Here is a 26,203-nt window from a genome sequence, read left to right as displayed (position 1 = left end):
GTATTTGTGTAATGTCTAAAGTCTCATGCACAGCGATGTTCTCCAGTGTCCCAGCTTAACCTTCAGAAATCTATAGCAAAAGATCCATTTCTGCTGCAGATACTATGCAAAGCTCAGGGGCAATGCCCTCTACTTTACAGGCTGGTCACATCCAAGCACCTTGCATTCTGCATTTGACAATGATTGCTAATGGGCTATTCAACTAAAGTATTTGCTTGTTCACAGGGAACAGGGCATGATAAATGTCCAGCAAGCTTGCGGCCTCCTTCAGCTTTTCAAATGCAGACTGGTGCATATTTATGGAAGGCAAATCACAAAAGAAGCAGCTGAATTACTCTGGCCTTCCCCTTTCTGTTGGAACAAGGGTTAAAGTGATTAAAGAAATAATGCAAGAACCAATGTCATTTGTTTGCTAACCATTATCCAACATTTAGCTTTCGAACCTACCTGTCATGTCACATTTCAGAAACCTCACAGATAAAACTGTGCACATTTAATACTGCATAGGAGAAGAGGAAATTGTTTATGAAGTGCTTCCTGTGCAGTAGCCGTCAAGCAGGCTTCTTTATGTCATCCCCTCTTGAAAGCAAGTGTGGATGCAAATCTTAACATTGTACTTACCTGTATACACGTCTTCAAGTGCAGTACATGAAATTTTGCAGCTGGGAGATAGTTCTTTCTGTTGCAAAGCATATTCACAACACACAAAGGAAGCCATTAGCGCTTGATCTGTTGCTGTAACTAATTTTTCTCTTAAAAGCAGCAAACTTTTGTGCCTCTCGTTTGTCCATTCCCTTCTTTTAAAACAAACAATCCCATAAATTGAGACTGTTTTACATTAAGGGAATAACTTCTGCACGCTGGACATGCCATCATTTTAATGATACCGAATTATGTTACCATTGCATTCCTCTGAGGTCAGTGGAAATCTGGGTCTAACTCAGTTTTGGAGACAGTATGTTGTAGCAGTCAATTTACCTTTTGCTTTGCAATCCAAATGTTTTGTCCGTTTCAGAAGGAATGGTTTGACTCCAATTATAGAAATATTTATAAAATGTAAGTGTTTACACATGTGTGTTGTGTGTTGTGTGAAAGGCCACAATTCAGGCCTTTTGGATTATGGTTTTTCCCCCTGTAGTACATGCCCCTCTGAACTATTGAGTACCCGAGTCATACAGCAGTCTAATAAATGCATTTCCATACTTGCGTTGAAATTAATGTGAAGCTTGGATCCAAGTGACTCTGGTCATGATGCTGCTGAAAGATTAAGGGTCTGCAGCATGCGATGGGTGATGCAATGAAGCATTGCTATGCTTAAATGTACCCTCCAGCCCATCCACCTTGGGTCTTCACTGCATCAGATGCTTAGACCCGGATTGCACAGGTTGCTTTCGTCCAATCTCTGAGAGCACGTTGTGTTATCCAATCCATTAAAAGAAACATTATCATTAACATATTGTTACAACATTTTTCAAAAGACATGCGTAATTAAGTCTTCAAGTCAGCTCCCATTAGAATAATTGGAAATACATTAGGAGTTGGGTTAAAAACAAAAAAGAGAAGAAAAGCTGGATCAGCTCCTAAAAAGTTTACAGTATTTAAGGAGTTGAAATTCAGTTTCCTGCTGATTCGCAGCTGTTGCAATTTACTTTACAGGAGTTATAACATAGCTAATATGTAGTACAAAGTAGCCAGTTTAACTAAAAAAAGAACTTGAGTGGATTTGATAAATGGTGCATTATCCATGTCCTGTATAGCATGTCTACACTAAGATTACAGCAGAGGAAACATTGTGAACATTGCTGCAGATTCTTCCTTTGCTTGCTTTCCGTAAAAGTTCAACACAACACCTGGACATCTTTGACCTGTATCTAGTGGTAACAGTTAGAAAGTAGCAGGGTGAGTGGAGCAGTGGAAGTTTGTTTTTATTTCTAGTCAAGTGTACCTGCGTGGTTGCCTCATTTTGGTGGACCTTTACATTGTAACGTGTAAACAAAACATACACATAGCAGACTTGACTACTTAATGTTAATAATAATAATAATAATAAATAATTTATTTATACCCCGCCCATCTGGCTGGGCTTCCCCAGCCACTCTGGGTAGCTTCCAACAAAATATTAAAATACAGTAGTGCATCAAACATTAAAAGCTTCCCTAAACAGGACTGCCTTCAGATGTCTTCTAAAAGTCTGGTAGTTTTTCTCTTTGACATCTGGTGGGAGGGCATTCCACAGGGTGGGTGCCACTACCGAGAAGGCCCTCTGCCTGGTTCCCTGTAACTTGGCTTTAACCTGGAAGCAGCAAAAAGCCATATTTTAAAGTTTGAAAAAGTTGCCTTCATATAGCTGCTTCTTGCCCAGAATGAACTATATATAAAGGCTTGATGGGTTTATTTCTCCTCATTGTGCCCAAAGAGTTTAAGCAACACTTGCGAAACTGCAGAGCTATTAAGAGGAATAGACAAGAATAAACCCCAGGGTCACATCCTCTAGGATCTTCCAGCTATCAGTGTCAGGTTTGTGCTGCATTATTAATCCTTGGTTAATAAATCGCATCGGACTGATGACCCTTCTTCTGAAGCTGTGGGGGAAAGTTACGGATAACAGCCAGCTTGACTTCTATTAAAAACTTGTGTGTGCCCTTTTAGAATTAGAATTAGAGAATTAGAATTAGAGAATTGGAGAACACACCATTCTATTCTGGATATAGAAACTCCTGCCAGTTGTGTGAGCAGAACATCCAGATGTGTCCGGAACGTTTTGTATTCAGCAAAATCCAATGCCTCAAAATGAGACTTAAGTCCATGCTGGTAGTTGTCTACAGTAATCCAATAATAAATTGGGATGTACGTATTCTTATTTTTATATAGCATTATTGATGGGGTTAGCCAACGTGGTGCCCATGAGGCCTTCAACTGGCACCTGCATAGTGTCTTAGCACCCTCTCCACTAATGAAAAGTGTGCAGTTAAAGGTGGAAATTGGAAGAGTGTTCTCTTCCACGTCTTTCTAGGCACATTTTCATCATACCAGATCAAGCTTTAACCCAGATCTCATGGGAAAGTAAAGCATGTGTACATGCAGTTTCTCTTTTTCTTTCTGTTGTTGTTGGTGGGGTGATCTGGAGGTATAAGGGCAAAGGGACCCCTGACCATTAGGTCCAGTCGTGACCGACTCTGGGGTTGTGGTGCTCATCTCGCTTTATTGGCCGAGGGAGCCGGTGTACAGCTTCTGGGTCATGTGGCCAGCATGACTAAGCCGCTCCTGGTGAACCAGAGCAGCACACGGAAACACCGTTTACCTTCCCGCTGGAGCGGTACCTATTTATCTACTTGCACTTTGACGTGCTTTCAAACTGCTAGGTTGGCAGGAGTAGGGACTGAGCAATGGGAGCTCACCCCATCGTGGGGATTCGAACCGCCGACCTTCTGATCGGCAAGTCCTAGGCTACCCGTGTCCGATCTGGAGGTATACAGGGAGAGAATTCACCAGTGGGGGTGTTGCCCACAGGACTCAAATCAAATTTTGCAAGGCATGCTTATACAGTATATTTAAAAGATTTATATATTTAAAACATTTTTACCCCCTTTCGCCACTGCTTGAGGCAGCTTGAATTGAGAACTGATGTTACTGGGCAGCCTGTGTATAACTAAAATAAACAGCATTGTGAAATGTTGCAACATAAGCAAGAAAAGTCAGTTCCCTACCTGCGGTGCTTCCCATCTAAATTTGGCACAGGGCTGGAGGGGAGGAATATTTTTTATCGAGGCAGGCCAGACTGTTGTCTTTCCAACCCTTCATGGCCAAGATTGACAAGTGGGAGGAGCTCCTTTTGGATCTTGAAGTATGGGTTCCCCCAACAAAATTTAAAAATTTGGCTTTGTAATTTGGAATTTATGTGATGTGATTTAATTTGATGTGATTGGCCAGTTAATAAAAATTATTTAAAAAAAAAAAAAGACAAGTGGGAGGAGCTGCCCACCCGTCAAATCACCCAACATCGCAATAGTACCAGGCAGCAGTTTTTGCCCACAGGTGTCCTCATAAGCTTGTTCAAAGCGCAGGGCAAGGTTGCACTTTGAGAGAAACTTCTGAAGGCTTCGTCAGAAGCCCCTCTCAAAGCACAACTCATATTGATTAATTTTTTTATGTATATATTTCAACAATCCCAAAACAAACAAACAAAAAAAATTTTTTTCCTTCCAGTAGCACCTTAAAGACCAACTAAGTTAGTTCTTGGTATGAGCTTTCGTGTGCATGCACACTTCTTCAGATACACAGTGTGTATCTGAAGAAGTGTGCATGCACACGAAAGCTCATATCAAGAACTAACTTAGTTGGTCTTTAAGGTGCTACTGGAAGGAAAATTTTTTTTTTTTGTTTTGACTATGGCAGACCAACACGGCTACCTATCTGTAACTGGAACAATCCCAAAGTTTGAGAGTGAGGAGCATAGATGTAAAGGTGGAGTGTCATGGTTAAGTTGGCTGTTCTGCTGAAGAGCGCTTAAATTCTTTATGCACATTGTCTCTAGAAAATGACATTGCAAGGAAGCTCTCAGAGGATGAAATTGTAGGTGCGCAGCTTGCTAGAAAAACCAGAAAAAAGAGTATTTTTGCAAACGTGCTTCATGTTATATGAGATAATTCAGTAGAGCAAGTTCAATCAAGATTGGAGATATAGTAGTTATATTTTAAAAAATGTGGTGATCTGTTGTGGAACAATCCCACTGAACCGTGGTTACCCAGACCTTGATGCTGATTGCGAAGGAGCCCCCGTAACAATTCAGGGCCCCCAAAATGTAGGTCCACCGCTGAAGTTAGGTAGGACTGACTTAGCAAAATGGCATAATGGGCCAAATGGGGAGACTACTATATAGGCAATGGATGTGCACAAATGCAGTGAATATGTACTTGGGCATGGACGTTTCCTTTGGTGCAGAATTCCATGCTGACCGAAATGTTTTGTCCATGCTACCTTTGATGAGTCTTAACCATGCTGGGGCGAAGGCAGAAACCACCAAGAGCCCCCTCCCCATTTCCTATTGTGCAGAGTGATTCTCTTCACAACAAGCCCACTGCTCTTACCAGAGGTCTCAGAGGCAGGAGAAAGGTCTCCTCTTGCTTCTGTAAATTCCAACATACTGAAATGTCTTTTGGTTTCAAGTTACTTATTTCACAGACAACTCTTGAGAGAAGGGTTTTTTGTGTGTGCATCCTTCATGGCACTGGAAGCGACTGGGTTTGTGAACCCTAGGATGAGTTGTGTCCATTTCTCGATTACCCAGCCGTGGGCCACGGGGAGGTTAGTGCCACGCCATTTTGCCAGTGGGAGTTCTTGCTTCTTTAGCAGGACAGTCGTTCTGCAGAGCGCCAGCTCACAATGCCAGCATTATGTCACCAGCTGTGATGTGCTGCTGCAGGAGCTATTGGGCCTCGCCCTGAACACACATTTGGCATGGAAAAGGGCAAGCAAACAAATCGACTTCGTTTTCCAACAAGCTAGCACAGTTCACTCCCGAACATCAAAACCTTCATTAAAGCTTACCTGCTTTGGCAAGTGGGGTTCAAGGAGTCTGGGCAGTCCTGTACATAAATCTGCACATTGCTTTACTGCTGGCTCTCATTGAGTGAGGTATCTTCACTACAGGTCTACTTTGGCTGGTGCTTACCATCTGTTTAACTGGTGCCCAAGCAGGGTTGATTTGTATGCCTCAGTGGGCAAAATTGCCATTTGGCATTAGCATCACCTTGACTCCTGCGAGGGGCTCTGCCGTCCTTTTGCGTCTTCTGTCCACACTCCAGTTGTTTTCTTCACATTTAATTAATTTTCAGTTTTATTTCAGGAGCAGTCTGGTTTAGTCATTCTACAGAGCTTAACCTTTATCTCTCTCCCCCTCCCTTTTCTTTTCTCAAGGTAATTCTAGATTTTATTAGTGAGCTGAGCAGAGAAAATCATGTTGGCTGGCAAGGCAGCCAAGCTGTGTGAGAGAAGGGTTTTTGTTTTTGTTTTAGCAGCACAATCCTATGCACCATCTACCTGGAAGTTAGTTCCATTGAGTTCACACCATGAGCAGTTCATTGCAAGCAGCAACAGTTGCCTGATTGTTGACATTTGTCAACTGCATGGGCAAAAACATGTCACCTGGTCATAGCTGTCAACTTTTCCCTTTTCTTGCGAGGAATCCTATTCGGAATAAAGAAATTTCCCTTTAAAAATGGGAAACGTCGACAGTTATGTGCCTGGTGCCATTATTATTATTGTTATTATTATTATTAATTAAATCTGTATACAGTTGTACCTCAGCTCCCGAATGATCAAAAACGGGAAGTGAGTGTTCCGGTTTTTGAACATTCTTTCAGAAGCCGAATGTCTGGTGGGGCTTCTGCGGCTTCCAGTTTGGAAGTTGCATGTTTTGGAAGTTGAATGGACTTCCAGAACGGATTCTGTTCGACTTCTGAGGTATGACTGCACAGCCCTTCCTCTGAAGATCACTGGGCGGTTCACAATACACAATATAAACATGTCCCATTCTGCCCCCCAAAGGGCCTGTGTATCATTTGGACCCACTTAAAATGGTTGCCACCTGTATAAAAATATAAAATGAGAACACCAAATAAAATAACCCCCTTCCCACAAACACATTCAAAAGGCCATAGAATGTTAATCAGCCAAAGGCCTTGGTATAGAGAAAACCTCATTGTGATCTGAGGAGATTGAAATGTGGGTGACCCCATGGGCATAGCCAATTAAAGCAATAGAAATACTTAACTAACTGACCAATCAACTGCCCCCCTAACAAAAGTTCTGCCCCCCCATAAGATTCTGGCTACACCCATGGGTGACCCCTTCCTTTCAAACTTAGCTCACAAAGACTGGGTAGGTGGGTGGAATAGGTTAGGCCTATTGGCCAAATTCTGTCCTTACACTGACCATAGGCTTTTATCACCCAGATGCAAAGCACCACACACCTGCGTCCAGATGCACAACTCCTGTGCCTGAGTCACTGCCTAATTTGCCTCACACCCTTGGGAGAGATGGTTCCAGATAAACACTTGGCAAGACAGGAGGAGTAAAAAATAGGCTCAGCAGAAGGTTTTTCCGGTGGACCCAATTCTGTTCTCCCTCACCCACACACAGGAATTGTGACACAAAGCCATTGTTTTCATTAGGCCTGGCCTGTGTGCAATAATGAACTGACTTTGTCCTTTTTGAGCCACTATAATTGGGCATCACAAGGATTCCATATTGGACAAGTCTTCAGTGAGAGTATACGTACTCCAATGGCCTCAAATGTTTTTGTCGTTCATTTTTGGCTTCTAGCAGTCTACAGTGTTAAATATATTCTGGGTGCATCTATGGGCGTGTTCTTTGTGTTTTTAGATGTACACTTCTGCTGTTTTACATGTACAGTGGTACTTCGGTTTTAAAACAGTCCGGTTAAGAACGATTTGGTTTACAAACTCTGCAAAACCCGAAGCAGTGTATTGGTTTGAGAACTTTACCTCAGTCTAAGAATGGAATCTGAACGGTGGAAGGGCAGTGTGGCAGGAGGCCTCATCAGGGAAAGCGCGCCTCGGTTTGAGAACAGTTTTGGTTTAAGAACGGACTTCCGGAACGGATTAAGTTCCTAAACCGAGATACCACTGTACACCTAAAAATGGTTTCTTGTCAAAGTACTTGGGAAAACGCACACGGAAAAGCAAACGGAGGTTTGTGTTTTTCCTGTGTGTGAAGCACCAATCTTGGGTCCCACCAAACTATGCAGCCCAAACTGTGATGTACTTGCTTGTATATTAGGTGTCTGTCAGTGCCTAACACAGCACCACGGGATACAAGGTGAATTGTGGTGCTGGTGTGTTCCATGGTTGTATAGATGCCGGGCGATAATAAACACCATGTTCTTTATTTATTTTCACTTTTACAGAAAACCTTTTAGTTCCATCTTGCAATCCTTTTCACATTTCTTCTGCCAAAGTTGTAGTAAATTCCCTGACTAGGAAACTGGATTAGATCAAGATTACACATGAGGGATTTAGTTTTGGTTTTCTTTTGGCTCTTTCCTAACAAATCTTCCCTACAGTGTTTTTTGGTGTGTGTGTTTTTTTTTAAAGTTGACGATGGATAAACAGTTTGAATGGGAATACTTTGACACAAAGATGTTTGGGAACTCTACATGTAAATTCTAAAATTTACCTGAAATGGATTTGAGGTTGATTCATTCACTTTATATATGCACATTCTCAATTACCTCAGGAGATCTGCATGATGAGTACCCTTCTTCGGGTAAAAAGAAGCTTGATTTCTGTACTGGCTGAACCCTGCAATTTTAATTTTTTTGAGGCTTGTGACAGTGTGTATCTTTTGGGCCTAGTATTCACAAGTGTGGTATTACGAGGCGACTGCAATAATCAGCTTGCATAGGGACAGGGGAAAGTAAGTTTTGGTGTGAACTGGCCACAACTGCTGACACTGCCATTGTTAGAAATGACTGGTGCTACACATCCCAGCTTGAAAACAAGTGTGCTTTAAGGAAGCTTGTGGTTTCTTCAACTAGGCAAAAACCACATGCTCTCTTTCTCTCAAGGAACAGCAAAACCAGTATCTCTTCTGACACATAGTCAGTGCTTGAACATTCCAGCCAAAGGACAAGGGAGTCTCCACCCTCTTTTGTTCTTGCTGTGTGACTCAGAACAAGACTGCACAGGTGCTGACAAATTGTAATTAAGAGGAAGGAGTCTCAAAACTTTTAAGGGTTGCCTCCTTACACTCTTACGTCTTGAAAAGGGGATTTCTGAATCAGGGGCGCTGAGCTTCTGCTAGACTGCCACGGTCTTGTTGCATTGTCTCTACCAGCTTGGGCTTGTGATTTATGGTGCCCTTTAAAAAGTGCACTCTGGCAGATACCAGCTGGTCTCTCTGCAAGCCTGGAAAGAGCTGAGATTCAGAACTTTTGAAAAGAGGTGCTTCCTAGGCTCACTCTCCACTCTCTCTTCTTACACACTTAATAAATCTTTACATCTTTGCAAGGAAAGGGCGTTTCCTGCTTCCCAGATTGCAGAGCTCCCACAAGAATTCTCTTGAGTCAAGAGATATATATATATATCTTTGCAGCAAGCTATGGTGCAGAGTATTTTTATTTTATTTTAGGCACTGTTTTGGCAAATTTGCTGCCATTATTTAGACAGAATAGCCATAAAACGATCTGTGCAGTATATTTTGAATAGTGTGCATGCGAAAACACATGCTGCGCTTTGAAGCAGCATCAAGCTCTTCCTGTATGCTGTGGCTACAAAACAGAACGTCAGTCTTTATATCGAAAGGGAGTCTGCTTTCATCGCAGTGCAGGTTCGGTTGCACAGTGCTGTAGGCAGTGAAATTTAATATTATTGTGACTTCTTTAGTAATTTTAGGGTGACAGAAGGAAATGGATTAAAGTTTAAATATAAAGGCACACATGGCTTTTGTCAAATGGAATCCGAGGTTACTTACGGAGGGAGTGCCTTCTTTCCCATTGTCAGTATGAATTAGTAGTTTTCAAATAATCAGCCACTAGGCAATGAATTGTGTCTTGTCGTCAAAAAAAGGAGGTTTACAGAGGCATGGTCACACATACAGACCTGACAGTGAAGTTACAGTTCAGAGCTGTTGAACTGGTTTGGTGCTGTAGGCTTTCAGAATTTGGGTTTCTCATTGATTGTGCACTTGCATAAAAATATTTTTTTGTTTTGTTTGCCACTATATAAAGACCTGGCTGGGGGGGGGGAGAGAAATAGCTATATGCATTTAATACTCTACCCTTCAGACTCTGCAAATGCAGCCTTGTGACCTCCCAGCACATTGCCTCCTTGCTATACCTTTCTTTCCGTAACTATAACAAACCAGCCTCTACTGTTTTGCCTTGGAAATGTCCAAAAGTAGGTTTGCCTGAAATAACAGGAAAGACCCCCAAGTGTGGATGTGCCTATACAAAGGCAGGTGATTTCTGTTTAACCCCCTAGTCACTGACTTGTTCTGTAGCTGCTTGAAATGAATTGACTCACCATCCCTACGGTTTGCATCTTTGGCAATTACTATAATGCTTCAAAACACAGTGTTTGACAGCCTATTCCTGTGTGAACCTACAGCTCTGTTGCCCTCTTGTTATCTTGCTGGTATTTAGAACAGTGCATTCATGCTCAAACCTGTTCTAATGTTACAAGTGCAAAAGGGGGCAGTAAAGTGCTATCCAGAAAATGCTATCTTTTTGAAGAGTGGGGATCTGCTTTTTTTTATTGCAGATACTCATTTTACTCTCAATTTGTTATCTCAGTTATTCATTGGTTAGTTATTTTAGGGGACACTTTTCTGCATTTAGTGGTTTTTAAGTGTAGTGGATGTGTGTTTGCAAAAGACTTACCAATTTTAACAATAAATGCACTGGTGGGGAATGGTACTTCAGCTCCTGTCTGAAGTTGCTTTGCCCTTTTATTTTTTCCCCTCTTTTTGCAAATGGCCAGAACTCTTCCGTACATACACATGTCTGACAAAGTGCTTTTGCAAAGAGCTTCAATCAGTTAACAGTTTCTCTTATGTGTGCTGTACTTCCAGCACTGTATTCCTATGGAAACTATGTCCCCCCCCTCCACAAAAGAGGGGAAGAACGTTGAGAGTTGGGGCTGACATGAGATGTGGAGAAGTAAAATGTGGAGTGGGGTCAAGGAGTCAAGTGTTGGGCTCTTGGCCAGAGGTGCATGCATGATTCATCAAGAAGTGGTAGGAATGAGCATCTAATTGCCCTCCATTTACCAATTACTTTTTCCATCTGCTCATTCTGTGGGGCCATTTCATCTCTATAAGGATATGCCCATGATTTTACTAAAGGTGTACAGTGGTACCTCGGGTTACATACGCTTCAGGTTACAGACTCTGCTAACCCAGAAATAGTACCTTGGGTTAAGAACTTTGCTTCAGGATGAGAATAGAAATCGTGCTCCGGCGGTGCGGCAGCAGCGGGAGGCCCCATTAGCTAAAGTGGTGCTTCAGGTTAAGAACAGTTTCAGGTTAAGAACAGACATCCGGAATGAATTAAGTACTTAACCCGAGGTACCACTGTACTATGTATGTACAGTGGTGCCCCGCAAGACAAATGCCTCGCAAGACGGAAAACTCGCTAGACGAAAGGGTTTTCCGTTTTTTGAGCTGCTTCGCAAGACGAATTTCCCTATGGGCTTGCTTCGCAAGACGAAAACGTCTTGCAAGTTTGTTTCCTTTTTCTTAACACCGTTAATACAGTTGCGACTTGACTTCGAGGAGCAACTCATAGAACGCAGTGTACATCGTAGCCTTTTTTGAGGTTTTTAAAGACTTTGGTGATTTTTGAAGCTTTTCCAAAACTTCTTTTGCAGCCATTTGGTAAGTTAAGCTTTTAAAACTTTTTTTGGGGGGTTTGGATTTTGGGTTGGGGTGTTTGGAATTCAAGGACTTGGTGTTGGGGAGGGGTTTGCAAGAATCTGGAAGCTTGTGTGTGTGTTTTTCTGCATTTTTATGAATTTCTGTGACCATTGGGGCACTCTGCTGTTTTTTTTAAAAAAATCTGGATTTGAATTTCTGTGTGCTGGGTGGGTGGGGGAACAGTTGGGGAGGGGTTTGCAAGAATCTGGAAGCTTGTGGTTTTTTTCTGCATTTTTATGATTTTCTGTGACCATTGGGCCACTCTGCTGTTTTTTTAAAAAAAAATCTGGATTTGAATTTCTGTGTGCTAGGTGGCTGGGGGAACAGTTGGGGAGGGGTTTGCAAGAATCTGGAAGCTTGTGTGTTTTTTTCTGCATTTTTATGATTTTCTGTGACCATTGGGCCACTCTACTGTTTTTTTAAAAAATTTCTGGGTTTGAATTTTGAAATGCTCTTTACAGTATGTGTGACTTTAAAGAGCACTTAATAAACTCTTGTTGTACCAAATTTGGCTTTGTTTGGACTTTTTTTGACCATAGGAACGCATTAATTGATTTTCAATGCATTCCTATGGGATTTCGTGCTTCGCAAGATGAAAAATTCGCTAGACGAAAAAATTCGCAGAACGAATTAATTTCGTCTTGCGAGGCACCACTGTATATGTATACATATCTGTGCATGTAAGGGGAAAAAAGTATACTGTATGCATATGTAGGTATGATTCCCTATTCCCACCTGCAGAGCAGGCAAATACAATATTATAGTGTGATGTTCAGCAGTGAATTCTGGGGAATGCAGCTTCCTCCTGGTGGTTTTCTGATGGTGGCATGAGTCCACTGCAGTTGACAAGATTCATGTGGCTAAAAAAAAAGTTACCAGAGTGATAATGCAATTCTAAAATAGAATATTCATCATATCCATAAAGCATTTTTTTCCCATTTAGTAGACCAAAAAAAAAGGGGGGGGTGGAAAGACACTGCCGCGCATTAGCTGGTTCTTTGTGGGAGCTGAAATTGATTTAGAAAATGGAACAAAGCTCTCTAGTGTGACAAGTACTTACAGCATTCCAGTAATTGCTCAGCACAATATTTCAAAAATAATAAATAATAAAATGAAAATAGTTGTGATGTTACTATGTAAGGAGGTCATTTGTAAAAGTACCATTTATAACTCGTCATTTCCAGCTAAAACAGGCTGTCCCTGCCCCCCCAATAAACGATGTGTGAACTGCATACCTCCCAATTCACATTCTTTTAAATCTTGGATACCCAACGTAAAACAGTCTTGGCTATATGAGAGTAGTGCAGGCGGGACAAGATTCTGTATATAGTTTTTCATTTGGGAAAAGCTTTCAGCAAATGATACTGTTGCAATGGGAAGATTATTAAGCGTGCTGCATTGCTGCCAGTCTCTAGGCTCAAATTCATGTGTTAAAAGTATTGCATGAAGCTTTAGCCTCTCCTCATGTTTTTACAATAAATACATTGTCCTGCAATGTGCATTTAAAGAAATGTATTTCCTTTCTTACATTTAGCAAGTAAACAAGAGGTGGTTTACTAAACACTATCAGTTGTAACCTCTTGGATGTAAACTATTAGGCCCAGTTCATTTCAGTGTCTTGATGGTGGAAGACTCTGCATACTGTCAGTTCGGTTGTCAATATCTACCTAGGAGAGTGACATGGTAATACTTTTCACATATGATGATAAAAGTATCCTCGAGCTCTGCTGGCCTCGCTTGTATACCCACGCGAATGTGTTCATGTGGGATCAAGAAGGCATCTTGAAATAGGATGTGCATTTGTAGCCAGTATAAAGACTGCTCTGTATTCTCAAGTAAAAACACCCTTCTAGTCCCGTGTGTGAAAATACTCTCAGAGTGAAATAGGCTGGTGATTGAGGTTGGGCGGTAGTTTTGTAGCTGATTCAGGGTCCACCTGGCTTATTGTGGGGGTGTGGGGGCAGGCACTGTGTGTGGCAATAATGCAACAAAACAACAACACCACAAATAACTAGAATAGAGATAGACTTGTAACCATTCAAGCAACAAACATACTAAGGTGCCATGTGCAAAACAAAGCCTGGACATACTGTAAACATGGAGTGGATAAATGTACAACTGTATCTTAACAAGTTACATGTGCAATAAACGTTTATTCTAGTTATTATTCTAGTAAATTTGGTTTTATACTTATAAGCCAGTTTGTGGTGTTGTTGTTTTGTTGCACATTTGTCACCACATTTGATACTTTGTGTATATACTGTGTGTGGCAAAGCACCCCAGGCATTTGAAGGAGCCTGCTGAATCATTGTTAATCTGGCTAGTTTTAGCTTTGTCTGTTTTATTTTGTATTAATGCTTATTTTATATTTATTTTAATGTAACCTGCTCTGGGATTAGGGCTGGGTGATATATCGTCCAAAACAGATTTGAAGTCCAAATCATGATATTTTGTTTGTGTGTGTGTTATGGGAAAAAAAATCACAATGCAGGAAAAACCGTGAAGCCAGCCAGTGCCTCTCCATACCTCCATCCTTATTTCAGACATTGTGACATACCAGTGTATCGTGATGTTTAGCTGGCGATATATCACAATGCTGAAAACCAGATATCGCCCAGCCCTATCTATCTGGGATTGCCTTGGCAATGAAGTATTTCATAAAAATGCATAAAGAAGGAAGTTCAGTAACCATGGGAACTAGAAAACACTGGGAGAGGCAGAGTACACCTAAACTGTTGGGGATTTTTTTAAAAAAGTCATTTGGGAAGAGAGATTACAGAAGAGTTGAGGCATGTACAGATGCAGCAACTGTAGTGTCTTGGAAGTCTTCATACTCCTGTAGCAAATGATACACATGAGTTGTTTCCTGCTATTTCATGTTTGTCATAATATGTATATTACTTGGCATCCTGACACGGTAGAGGAACAGCCTTCCCACACTCTTTTACCACACAGGTAATACAGTGGTACCTCAGGTTACAAACACTTCAGGTTACAGACTCCGCTAACCCAGAAATAGTACCTTGGGTTAAGAACGTTGCTTCAGGATGAGAACAAAAATCGTGCTCTGGCGGCGCGGCGGCAGCAGGAGGCCCCATTAGCTAAAGTGGTGCTTCAGGTTAAGAACAGTTTCAGGTTAAGAACGGACCTCCGGAACGAATTAAGTACTTAACCCACGGTACCACTGTATAGCATATGAAATGGATCCCACATGGACTTCCTATTTCATACATTATGTCATCTGTGTGACTGAGGTGCCCGGTGTTCTTCCACCAGATGAAACTCCCAAGCAATGGATTCCCGCGTTAAATAATTTCTGGCAAACAGGTTTTTCAGGTTTTCTAACATTTTCTTACATTAAACACCTCTTCCCCTGAAGAACAGCTTTTGCACGTTTGAAATGCATTTGGAATCGTGGACTGAATATATTTTGTACACATGCATAGGAGCCTGTTGTCCTCTTTTCATATTCTAAGCATCACTGCATTTCATTTATAATGAGCGAGCATCTTATGTTTGAAATGTCACCATTCAGACTCACATTTGGGGAGTAAAAAACAACAACAAGGAGGCTTTTCTTTTTTTAAAAAAAGGAATGAAAACAACTTGACATCTGTTTCTGAAGCTTGTGTATTTCATGTTCAAATCGCTTGCCCAAGTGCTTCAGTATAGAAGCTGGCTACCCATTGGCAAAGGGTGCCATCAGTCTGTACCTCTTGGCTGCTGGAATGGTTCCTAGCAGCCATATGCAACTCCATATTTTCTGTTGCAGGAGCCACGAGAAGGGCAAATAAGGCAGACAAAGGGAGATTAAAACCAATTTTGTTCATCAGCTCCATCTGGTTCTGTACGCCAGCCCTAAAAGTAATATGTTCTCTGTCTCCCCTTATCTTGCATCTACGTACATGTGATTAACAGTGCACCATTTGCTTGTTTGTGCCCTGTTCAATTTCAACGGGGTTCTTGTTTGAATGTAAATCTGTGGTGAAAATGAACAGTGAAACGGCTGGAGGTTTTGCATTAGAGCTCTAGGTTTTGCATTTTGGATTTGGTGCTTTGCATCGCATACCTTTGCTCTGGAAGATAACCCGACAGCTGCAGACATAATGAACCTACCCTTACTGTGCAGCTTTCAGCTGAACTCTTTAGAGGACGTGGCCTTGCCATCATTGGTTTGGCACCAGGTGTGGGTTTGGGGAGACTTTTGCTCTTGTGTATTAGTTACAGTTCTGTTTGAACCAAAGTTTTTTAAGTTACCGTATTTTTTGCTCTGTAAGACTCACTTTTTCCCTCCTAAAAAGTAAGGGGAAATGTGTGTGCATCTTATGGAGTGAATGCAGGCTGCGCAGCTATCCCAGAAGCCAGAACAGCAAGAGGGATTGCTGCTTTCACTGCATAGTGATCCCTCTTGCTGTTCTGCCTTCTGAGATTCAGAATATTTTTTTGTTTTCCACCTCCAAAAACTAGGTGGGTCTTGTGGTCTGGTGCGTCTTATAGAGCGAAAAATACAGTAGCTAAAGCACTACTACCTTCACCTTTTTCAAAGTGTCGTCAGGGAATCTGACTGGATTGTGGATATATAAAATCTCTAAAGACTGTATGTCCCACACAGATGGTGGCACAAGTACACCAGCAGCCTCTGCTTCATGAATGCAAAATGTCACAGAGTACTTAATGCCACAGTCCATAAATCAATTAAGCCTTTCTTTAAGGTGAATCAGAAGTTGTGGTCATTCCAGTTAAGATAGTAAAATCATTTAAAATATTTACTGATGGCCTATTGTAAAACGCTTACACTCTGCCTTTCTGAAACAGCTCAAGGCTACCTAAAAAGCAAGAGAGAGAAAAGGAATACTAAAGATAAGTGAATGAATGGGACAGATCAATTAAAAATACAATACATTTGAGGTCTTGTGGGAGCAAAACTCAGAAAGATACATCCATAAGACCCAATGTAAAAGCCTGTCAACAAAAAAATCACTAACAGCCAAGCCTTTCTACCTTCACAAAGTTCCTAAACTGCCCTATTAAATTGGAGTTTACATATTTCTAAGCTTCCTCATAAATATCTGGACAACCTCTTTTTGCCTCTATAATCCTGTGCCTTGATGTAGTTTTTGAGGTGAAATGGCTGCAGAGCAAGTGACTTAAGGAAACAATAAACACCCACACATTTTTCTTCATGTATCTTTTAAAGAATACATTTACAATATATATATTGACTATCTGGTTGTGTTCTTTTTGAATGACTTTTTGGATGACTCTGCCATTCCATTGGCAATTGTAAGCCCTCTTACCTGAGAGCAAGCCCCTTTTGATCTTTTAAGTTAAAGACGACATAAAAAAGCTGGAAGAAGGAAGGAGGGAAGTCCGCTCGGGAGAGCAAGAACAAATGTGAAACATAATGTATGTGTATGTATAGTATGTAACTAAAAATTCAATAAAGATCATCTGAAAAGAGAGAGAGAGCAAGCCCCTTTTAATTTGGTGGGACTTAATTCCAAGGAAGCATGCACAGGATTGCACAGACAGATTGTTTTTGGGTGAAGATGCAAAAATAAAATAAAACAGTGATCTCTGCAACCATTTAACAGTTTTTAGGCAAGCGGAGATCCATTTCTAGCTCACAAACTCACAATTAAGAGTCTCTGAACCACCGTCACCATCTTCTATGCATGCACCTTTTTATGTGCATGCTAAGGCAAAGTCCAAGTGTCCCTATTTTCCAGGGACAGTCCCGGATTTACAGAAGCCATCCTGGTTTCTGATTTGATCCAGGAATGTCCCGCTTTTCCTTAGGACATACTTGCTTTCATCAGAGAAATGTTGGGAGGGTATGCTAAGGCAGTCTTTCCCAACCTGGTGCCATCCATATATTGTAGGCCACAACTCCCATCGGCGAGCATGGGAGGGTCAGGGAAGGCTGGGGCAAGTTGTTGGTAGGCATATTTAATCAAGTGCAAGATAACAGGAACCTCTGGTTTAATTATTAAGGTTTCATAATGGAGCAAGCACAAATGTTTGTATGTTTGTGTATATGAGGGAGAAAGATTGCTCTGCATTTTAATGGTCGCTGTTGGATAGGGCCATTCCTTAGGAAGCCATTGCTTTCAGTCTTCAGAGACATTTTCTATTAAGGAAGATCTCTGCAGCAATATGGCTGACAGGGAAGATTTAGGAAGAGGGAAAGGAGGCTTTCAGCTGTAGGTATTAGGGGGATATTGTATCCATAGCTCTAAAGAGCAGCTTCCAGGCATTAATTGGAACACATGCATCCAGGCGTGGGGGTGGGGGAGAAAGATTGCAGTGGCCTTTGTTGCTTACGAGAGCGTGTCTTCATTTTGCGGTTGAATCAATATTACAAGCAATTATTTTAATTTTGAAACATTTATTTTGTTTAAGGCACCACATTAAAATGAAGCCGGTTACTTGACTGATGAGTAGCCAACTCGATAAGGAATCTGAAATATTTCAGATAACCATTTGATACCAGACAGTGCACACTTTAATGGTTTACGTAGACCTGCCCTAGTTTTAAGGGAAGGCAAAGCTTTCCTTTCCTTTTTTTTTTTAATGAAAGGAATGAGGGAAGGAGATGAGTTGGAAGCCTTCTAAAGGATCAGCAAGCAGAGGGAGGTATTGTGGACAAAAGGAGGTCAGATGTGTATCCATTGCCTGGAAGCTGAAGCAACTGTTGGTTCACCGCCTGTCCATATGGTAGGCTAGGAAGGGGCCAGCCAATGCCTCTGTTACAGTTGAAATTGCTCTGTGTAACATTTAATTATCTAGCACATTTATCACATACCTTCCTTAAATCATGCAGCTCATGAATGGCTTCCCAGGCAGTCTCCCATCCAGGCACTCACCAGACCCAGACCTGCTTAGCTTCAGCAGCAGCATCTGCCCTAGACAGTGCCTGTGATATCACTGAAAAGCAACATAAACCCCACCTACACCATTTTGAGGGTTACGTCACATTGGAGAAATGTAACTTTAACAAGCTTTCTAGGGTGATTGCTTCCATGAGCAAGGCTAACATCATGGAATTGTAGAGGTGTAAGGGACTGCGAGGGTCCTCTAGCCCAAACCCCTGCAATGCAAGGAATCTCAACTAAACCATGCAACTTATGCTTTAAAGCTTCTTTGAAGGAGAGTCCACTGTCTCTCGTGGGAGTCCGTTCCACTGTCCAACAGCTCTTGCTGTCAGGAAGTTCTTCCTGATGTTTAGGTGGAATCTCCTTTCTCATAACTTGAATCCATTGGTTCGGGTCCTAGCCTCCAGTGCAGAAGCAAAAAAGCTTGCTCCATCCCCCATGTAAAGCATGTCTCCCCTTTACCAGGTTAAACATACCCAATTCCCTCAACCATTCCTCATAAGACTTGGTTTCCAGGCCTTTGATCATCTTGGTCACTGTGCTCTGCACACGTTCCAGCTTCTCAACATCCTTGTGGTGCCTAGAACTGGACACTGGACTCCAGGTGCAGTCTGATCAAGGCAGAATAGAGTGGGACTATTACTTCCCTTGATCTGGATACTATACTCCTGTTGAAGCTGGGATTTTTTGGTTTTTTGTTTTGCTGCTGCTGCATTACACTGTTGACTCATGCTAAACTTGTGGTGTACTAGTGGTGAAAAGACCCCTAGATCCTTTTCGCTTGTACTACTGGCAATCCAGGTATCAGACCACAGGATGCTTAATATCTGCCAACTGAAGTTTCCTGCTTCAAAGAACATTTCCTTCTCATTTCAAAGGATGTTTGCTTTTTACCTCTTTTATTTTAATTTAGGCTGTGTACCCATCACTATTTACTCTGGCTCCAGTGGACTCCCACTGCTGGTTTTGAAGCCATATGCACATAATGTTAGCCACAAGCCATGTCTACCCTGTGGTTTCTTCAGAAATGCTGCTGTTTGATGCGTTTCCCCTCAACGAGCTTCCTTCCTAGTTGAAAACATAAGGCGCATTCACTTTGCAACTACGCTGAGGTGTGCACGTTTGGGACAGCTGTTGTGTGTGCACAGATAAGAGATAGTGCAGATGACAGCGTCATGAACAGGAGTTCATGGGAGGGGGTGTTGCAGGGCAGGGCCAACTAATCAGGAAATGTACATGGTGAAGACATTTGTGGTGTGCACAGCAATGTGCAAATGCAACTTGAAATGCAGTAGGGGGAAATTTAAGCCGCTAAGGTGTGCACAGCCTTAAAAAGTGGGGTTTGTGTGTGAAATAGAGGTCTTGTGGCCTGTAGCTCCTGTCCCATTCATTTCCTTTAGCAACTTAGATGTGGGTTTCCCCCCCAGTTTTCAAGCTGTATTTTGTTCCCTTTTTTGCCCCCCTTTCAAAATATGTTTCCAAGTGTCTTGACATTTTCTCTTTCCCCCCGATTCTTTTTAGATTCCATCCTGGACAAGGACTGGTACTATACCCAAAGATCGGAGACAAACTGGATATTATATGCCCGAAGGTGGACTCTAAAACTAGTGGCCAGTATGAATACTATAAGGTCTATATGGTTGATAAAGACCAAGCAGATAGTTGCACTATTAAAAAGGACAACACACCTCTGCTCAACTGTGCCAAGCCTGATCAAGATGTTAAGTTTACCATCAAGTTTCAAGAATTCAGCCCTAACCTCTGGGGACTGGAATTTCAGAGAAACAAAGATTATTACATCATATGTAAGTGAACAATGACTTTTGTTTCCTTTTCCTTCTGTCTTGCTGCTTCTTAATTTATTCATTGTATTCAATCAAGTAAGAAGCTTAAAGGATTTATATTGTTTTCTTTAAAGTATTTTCATGGCAGCTTATTATTAACCAACTCCCTGCTGCTTTAGAGCACTTTTTTTCTTTTTTAAAAAAAGTTCCAGGTTTTCATAGATGTGAGCTGTGTAATTGTGGTAGCGATGCTCATAATGCAATTTATGGAAAACACGGGCATCTTAATCTGGTTCCAACCAATGTATAGAGGGGTAAGGCACTGCCAGAAACAGCAGTTCTGCATTTACCCAAAGCCTTGAGTACACATTATGCATGTATGCTATTATTTTTTAATGGTACAGTATCGCCCCTCTGAAATATGGTATGTCAATCACTGCGCATTGAATGGTGAACAGCAATAATTATACATAATATACTACAGTTAATTTTAAGCAAACAGGAGAAGGGGGAAGTAGGAGAAATAGCTCAAGATGTGAAGTAATCTTTCTGGGTAGGAAAAAAAAAAGAAATTCCTAAAACATCACCTTGGTAGATAATTCACAAATTGATCATTTACATCAAAAAGTGGGTTTGGTTTCTATTTGCATAATCTTAAGTGTTCCGTCTCTAAAGCTTCAGAGAAACTGGAGACTTACAGCCATCTTTTTCTTTGTAAGTCCTATGAAGCTGCCTTACCTTTTCTTTTTTAAAAAGCGAATATTCATTTAAGATGCAGTTGGAAATAGCTAAAAATTGAAATGTACACTTACTTGAAGGTTAATTCACTGATATCAGTAGGATATTACCAGATAGGTGGGCACTGAATTACAGCACCAACGTGCTCTCATTTCCCCTCTCTGTTGTTTTGCTTACAGGACCCATAGTGAAAGTTAAACAAAGCTCCAAATTATGGCCTCATCTTTGAGTGCAGTCTTAACAGTCCTTCTCTGCTGATGTCTCGGAGGGTTAGAATCAGTGCCGGATTTACATATAAGCTAAACAAGCTATATCTTAGGGCCCCACTCTCTTGGGGGGCCCCCCCAAAAATTAAAGGAAAAAAATAAGATAAAAAGCAAATAAAATAAAGCCTGCATACAGCAACAGTGTTTTGTGTTGTGTAGGCTCCTATGATGTAAGTAATGGACCCCGCCTGCTAGCCTGCTCCCTAAGATATCACTGGTTTGCTCATTTATTTATATAGGATGCCTACATTCTGCATGGACTGGTTGCATGGAAACATGTAGCATGCAGCTGCACACTGCAGTGCAGCACAGTTGAATGTAGGTCAAGCTGTTGTACCTGTTATCTAATATTAAATTATTTCACTATTACTATACTTCTTCTTAATTGTATTTCACTATTAATAGACTTCTTCTTAATTGTATTTCAGTTCAACAAGTACTTTGATAAAATACATATTTTGTTATGTGCAAATGGCTTTAGATACCTATTAGGTCTATAAATTACCATATAGCATATATTCAACACAAAAAGCAGCGACAATTTGTTGTTGACAAAGGACAGCTGGACATCTAAAGGGCCCCATTACCTCCAGCAGCTTAGGGCAGGGGTCAGCAAACTTTTTCAGCAGGGGCCGGTCCACTGTCCCTCAGACCTTGTGGGGGGCCGGACTATATTTTGAAAAAATTATAATGAACGAATTCCTATGCTCCACAAATAACCCAGAGATGCATTTTAAATAAAAGTACACATTCTACTCATCTAAAAACACCAGGCAGGCCCCACAAATAACCCAGATATGCATTTTAAATAAAAGGACAGATTCTACTCATGTAAAAACACGCTGATTCCTGGACAATCCACGGGCTGGATTTAGAAGGCGATTGGGCCAGATCTGGGCCCTGGGCCTTAGTTTGCCTACCCATGGTTTAGGGCCTCATCAAACCTAATTTCGGCCCATAGCTGCCTCTCTGCCAGCCTTTGCCCGGGGAAAACAGCATGGCAAATAACTGCCATAGTGAAACCCCTGAGGTTGGTCTGGTGGGCAGGTAGCTACTGCCAGCATTCCAGAGCAGAGGTTGAGCTTAGAGGCTGTGGATCCTACAAATCTGAACACTTCAAATATTCATAATAACTGAAAAATAGAGAAAATTGGGCATGGGGAATAGCAATGAAAGTAAGTAGCTACCGGTATTTCAAAGTTACATTCATTCTCCTTGTTTCTAGTAGATTCATTTATAAATAAGAAACAGGAAAATAGTCGCAGCAACTTTAGTGTAATTAAAACCTGCAGCAATCAGAGAGTTGATGAAATAACGATTGTGGAATATTTAAAAATGCAATTTGCTGGGTTGTAAGATTATGTTGTAAAAATGCGCTGCGCTGTCTTGGTGGGTAGAAATGCAGAAGTACTCCCTGCTGTTGCCTGTGACTTTTTGCAGAAACGCGGAAGGGAATTTCTATTTTGCTTGAGCAAGAAGTGCAGCGCCGAAAGCAGAGACAGTTGCCAGTAGGCCTGATGAAAAAGTGCAACATAAAAACGTCTGTCTGTGCTCAAATAGCTGGTTCTGAGGATGAAATATTTCAGTTATCTAATGCTAGGGGGATTAATTCTCCACAGTAGGCCAACTGTGACATAAATGGCACCATTTTAATTATGACTTGAGAGTTATGGACACAAACGGAACTTCATGGTAGACTGTCAGCTTTGTCGTATCTGTGTCAGTAATCCCTCAGAGTAAATCCATAAGTAGGACTCATTTTCTTCATTTTTGTATAATTATTTCATTATGGCAATAAGGTATAATAGACATTACATTTCCGGGAGGATTAGGACATTCTTTAGGGGTTACAGAATTCACTGTCCCTTCAGCCTGGTGCCTTGGATATGGTATGAGATTTATCATAATGCCTCAGGAAGACATATTACTTGAAATAGGAACGTCTTGACAGGACGCTATGTATGATTGCCTTAAAGGTCTGGTTTCAGATCACCTGTGACCAAAGCTGGAACTTAGCGAGGCATATATTTTCTTCACAAAAACAGGACACCAACATGGTAGAAGTTCCCTCCATTTCTCAACTCCTCCAGATGTCCAGTTATGATCCTGTATTAGAATAGGACTTTTAATATTTGGATTGTCAGCCATAATTGTTCTTGCCATGAAGGGTATGTGACTGGGGAACAGCAGGTACTGCTTCCCCTTAGGAGGCTGTCTTGCACAGAGTCAAATCATTGGTTCATCTAGACACTGGGACTTTCCTCATGTGGTGCTCACGCTCTGTCACTGAACTTCAGCCCTTTTCCCTTGAGGAAAGAAAAGCCCCAAACCTATTATGAACTGTGCTCAGACAAAAGCAACAACTTTTTTTGTATTTTTAATGAATACATTTTTCAACCAGAGAATTAGTATGCAAAAGCTTTCTTTATCCGACAAATACATGAAGTAATTGTTTGTAGGCGTCAGATACAAACATGTGGCTGAAGCGAAGTAATGCTGGGAGCTTCTGAGGGAAATGTGGCTTCCCCACCACTTGTTCATTCTTTGGAGAAAAAGGATGTGGACACTAGATGAGAAGAAAGACAGGAATGAGGATGAGTAATGGAATTGGTGTGTTGTTCCATCCTCTGCACATTTATTTTGTAGGAGTGACTACTTAACTTGCTCAGATGTTCACAGAACCTGTTCAGACTAATTTACCTTAATTCAGTCTGTTTCCAAGCCCATTCTGTGGCTTGACGCCTCTGCTCCGCCTGTGGTGTAATTCAGGTGCGAGAAAAACCCCACAAACATGGGATAAAAGACCATATCTAAACATAAATAGCTGTTGAAAGCATATCTGAGTTGCTTGTGCATGGAATCAACCTTTCATCATCATCATCATCATCATCATCATTTTCTTAAATCAGTACAGAATTAGTCTTTACTTTAGGATAGATTATCTCTTTAATTATTGTTTTCATGGGGGCCCTTTCTCTTGTTGTGATGCCTGTCCCCCCCCCAATGGAAGAGAACCTGGGAACAGGAAGCACAGAATTCCTCTGGGACCTTGAGCTAATCAGGACCCAAGGAAGAAAGAAGCAGAGGTCATTTCCTGCTCAACTTTCCACCAGCCTGAAAACTGGGCAGCTCTTCCATCACAATACAAATTGCAGTCGAGGTGGAGGGTTATTTTGAAATCTGCTTTTTTTTTTTAATTGTCCAATTCTTTATCCAAAAAACCCCTCAGAATAGTCAAGATGATCATAAGTGACAGTCCTTGCCATCACGCTTAGACTCTAAAAGACACAACACGTAAGAAAAATGGGATGGGAGGCGGAGAGGAAGTGGGGGAGCTTAAGGATCAATTCATAAAGTTACAGTTCTTATGTCGCCTAGCTGGGATAGAAACTGGGATAGAACTGCCAACACTAGTTCACAACTGGGGAGAGCCAAAATCTTTCAGCCGAGTAGTTCTGATTCCCTATTCTTGTTCCCTTTTACTTAAATTAATGACTCACTACTTACATACCATTTTTCTGGCAGAGATTAAAATAGTCATTTGTCTAGTCCAGCCTTTAGTCCAGGCATCCCCAACCTGTGGCCCTCCAGATGTTTTGGCCTACAACTCCCATGATCCCTAGCTAACAGGACCAGTGGTCAGGGATGATGGGAACTGTAGTCCAAACATCTGGGGACCCCAAGGTTGCAAAAGGCTGATCTAGCATATCATAAATGCCTTTACTGATTTATGCCACATTTGATGCAAACAATTGTGGAAAGACATCATCATCATCATCATCATCATCATAATACAGAAAAGTGTAGAGAGTTTTCTGTGTGGATAAATCAGTATCAACTATTTGTATAATGTGGCTGGGATTATGAGTGTCCAATTCAATGCTTTAAGAAAAATCTTGCTGGTCTTAGTACCTCAACAGAAGAATTTACAGGGTTACTTAACACATGTCATACCCTTTAACACAGAGCCTTCCACTTAGTCACACAGCCAGGAATGAATATTACTAAATGAATTGCCTTGCAAAAATGAATTGAAGGCCAGGTTGATTATCTTAATTTGTAGGTCCTCCAGATGTTGTTGTACTCCAACTCCCATTGGCTCCAGCCAACATGGCCCAGTGGTCACGGGTGATGAGAGTTGCAGTCAAGCAACATCTGGGGGGCCACAGGTACTCCAACCCCATTGTGAAGTAATAGATACAAATCAATTTGGGCTTGTGAGAAAACACAGTTTGTTTGGGATATTGTCAAGCAGTGGGATTATTGACAGGTTGCTAGAACAGAAGTTGTTCCTTGGATTTTCCTGTTCAGTTTCTCAGATAGTTTGACAAAACCACATCTCTAGACCAGGCTCCAGTTTGCTTAGTTATTAAAATTATGTTCCACCCTTCCACACAAAGGACCCATGGGCAGCTGATTATGGGTCTTAATTAGCTCTCTCATTTGCTCTCTCATTACTATGTTGATCTAGTCCAAACCATAATAAATGAACCTTTCTTGGGTTGGAGACATAATTTCATGTGGGTTCCATAGTATGTAAGAGCAGTGATAACAGTCACTCAAGAATATATATTTACTTCTGATACGGCATTTGAAAGAGGGACCTAGTGCTTCATCACCATGGTTTAACATCTGGAGCTGCCATCTGCATACTCTTAAGATAACCATTGGCTTTGCTAGCCAAATAGAATATATATGGCTTTCCTTCTTCTTTTTTGCCAACTTTTTCAAGTGACCCATTTTTGTAACTGCCTTCTGACTAAGATTAACAGAAAGAAAAACAAAGGTTATGCACAATGCAGAACTTGCAGCAACAGCAGAAAATCCTCCTGGATGGAATAAATTCTTATGTCTGCTGGTCCCACTAAACTCTGAGCAACTTCCGATAAAACATGCCTAGGATCAAGCCGACGGGTGTAATCAACGTGGCCTGTATTAAAAAAGAGTGTTTTGTGTCTCTTGTTAAAGTCAAGTTATTTAATGGATGGAATTTTCAACTGGCCATAAAGTTGTTTTGTTTCCTAGCGGACAGTCTTCGGTTCACTGCTTGATGTCTCCACCCCCATACGACACATATATTGTTATTTGGTCAGTTCCTAAATTACAT

At 41.3% G+C, this 26,203-nt stretch overlaps 1 protein-coding gene across 2 annotated transcripts in view; it reads left to right on the top strand.

Annotated features, from left to right (window-relative positions):
- The window catches only part of EFNB2 (ephrin B2), a 56,770-nt gene that overhangs the window by 8,841 nt on the left and 21,726 nt on the right, over positions 1-26,203 (top strand). For both annotated transcript variants that reach the window (XM_083610982.1, XM_083610981.1), the window contains exon 2: positions 19,830-20,113. In XM_083610982.1, coding sequence (XP_083467108.1) covers positions 19,830-20,113 — 284 coding nt within the window. The remainder of the gene's footprint in view (positions 1-19,829; positions 20,114-26,203) is intronic.

This window comes from Podarcis filfolensis (assembly GCF_964270895.1).
Source record: "Podarcis filfolensis genome assembly, chromosome: 4".
Taxonomy (NCBI): Eukaryota; Metazoa; Chordata; class Lepidosauria; order Squamata; family Lacertidae; genus Podarcis; species Podarcis filfolensis.
The sequence above is the reverse complement of the archived record's forward strand: the minus strand, read 5'-3'. Positions and strand labels throughout refer to the sequence as shown.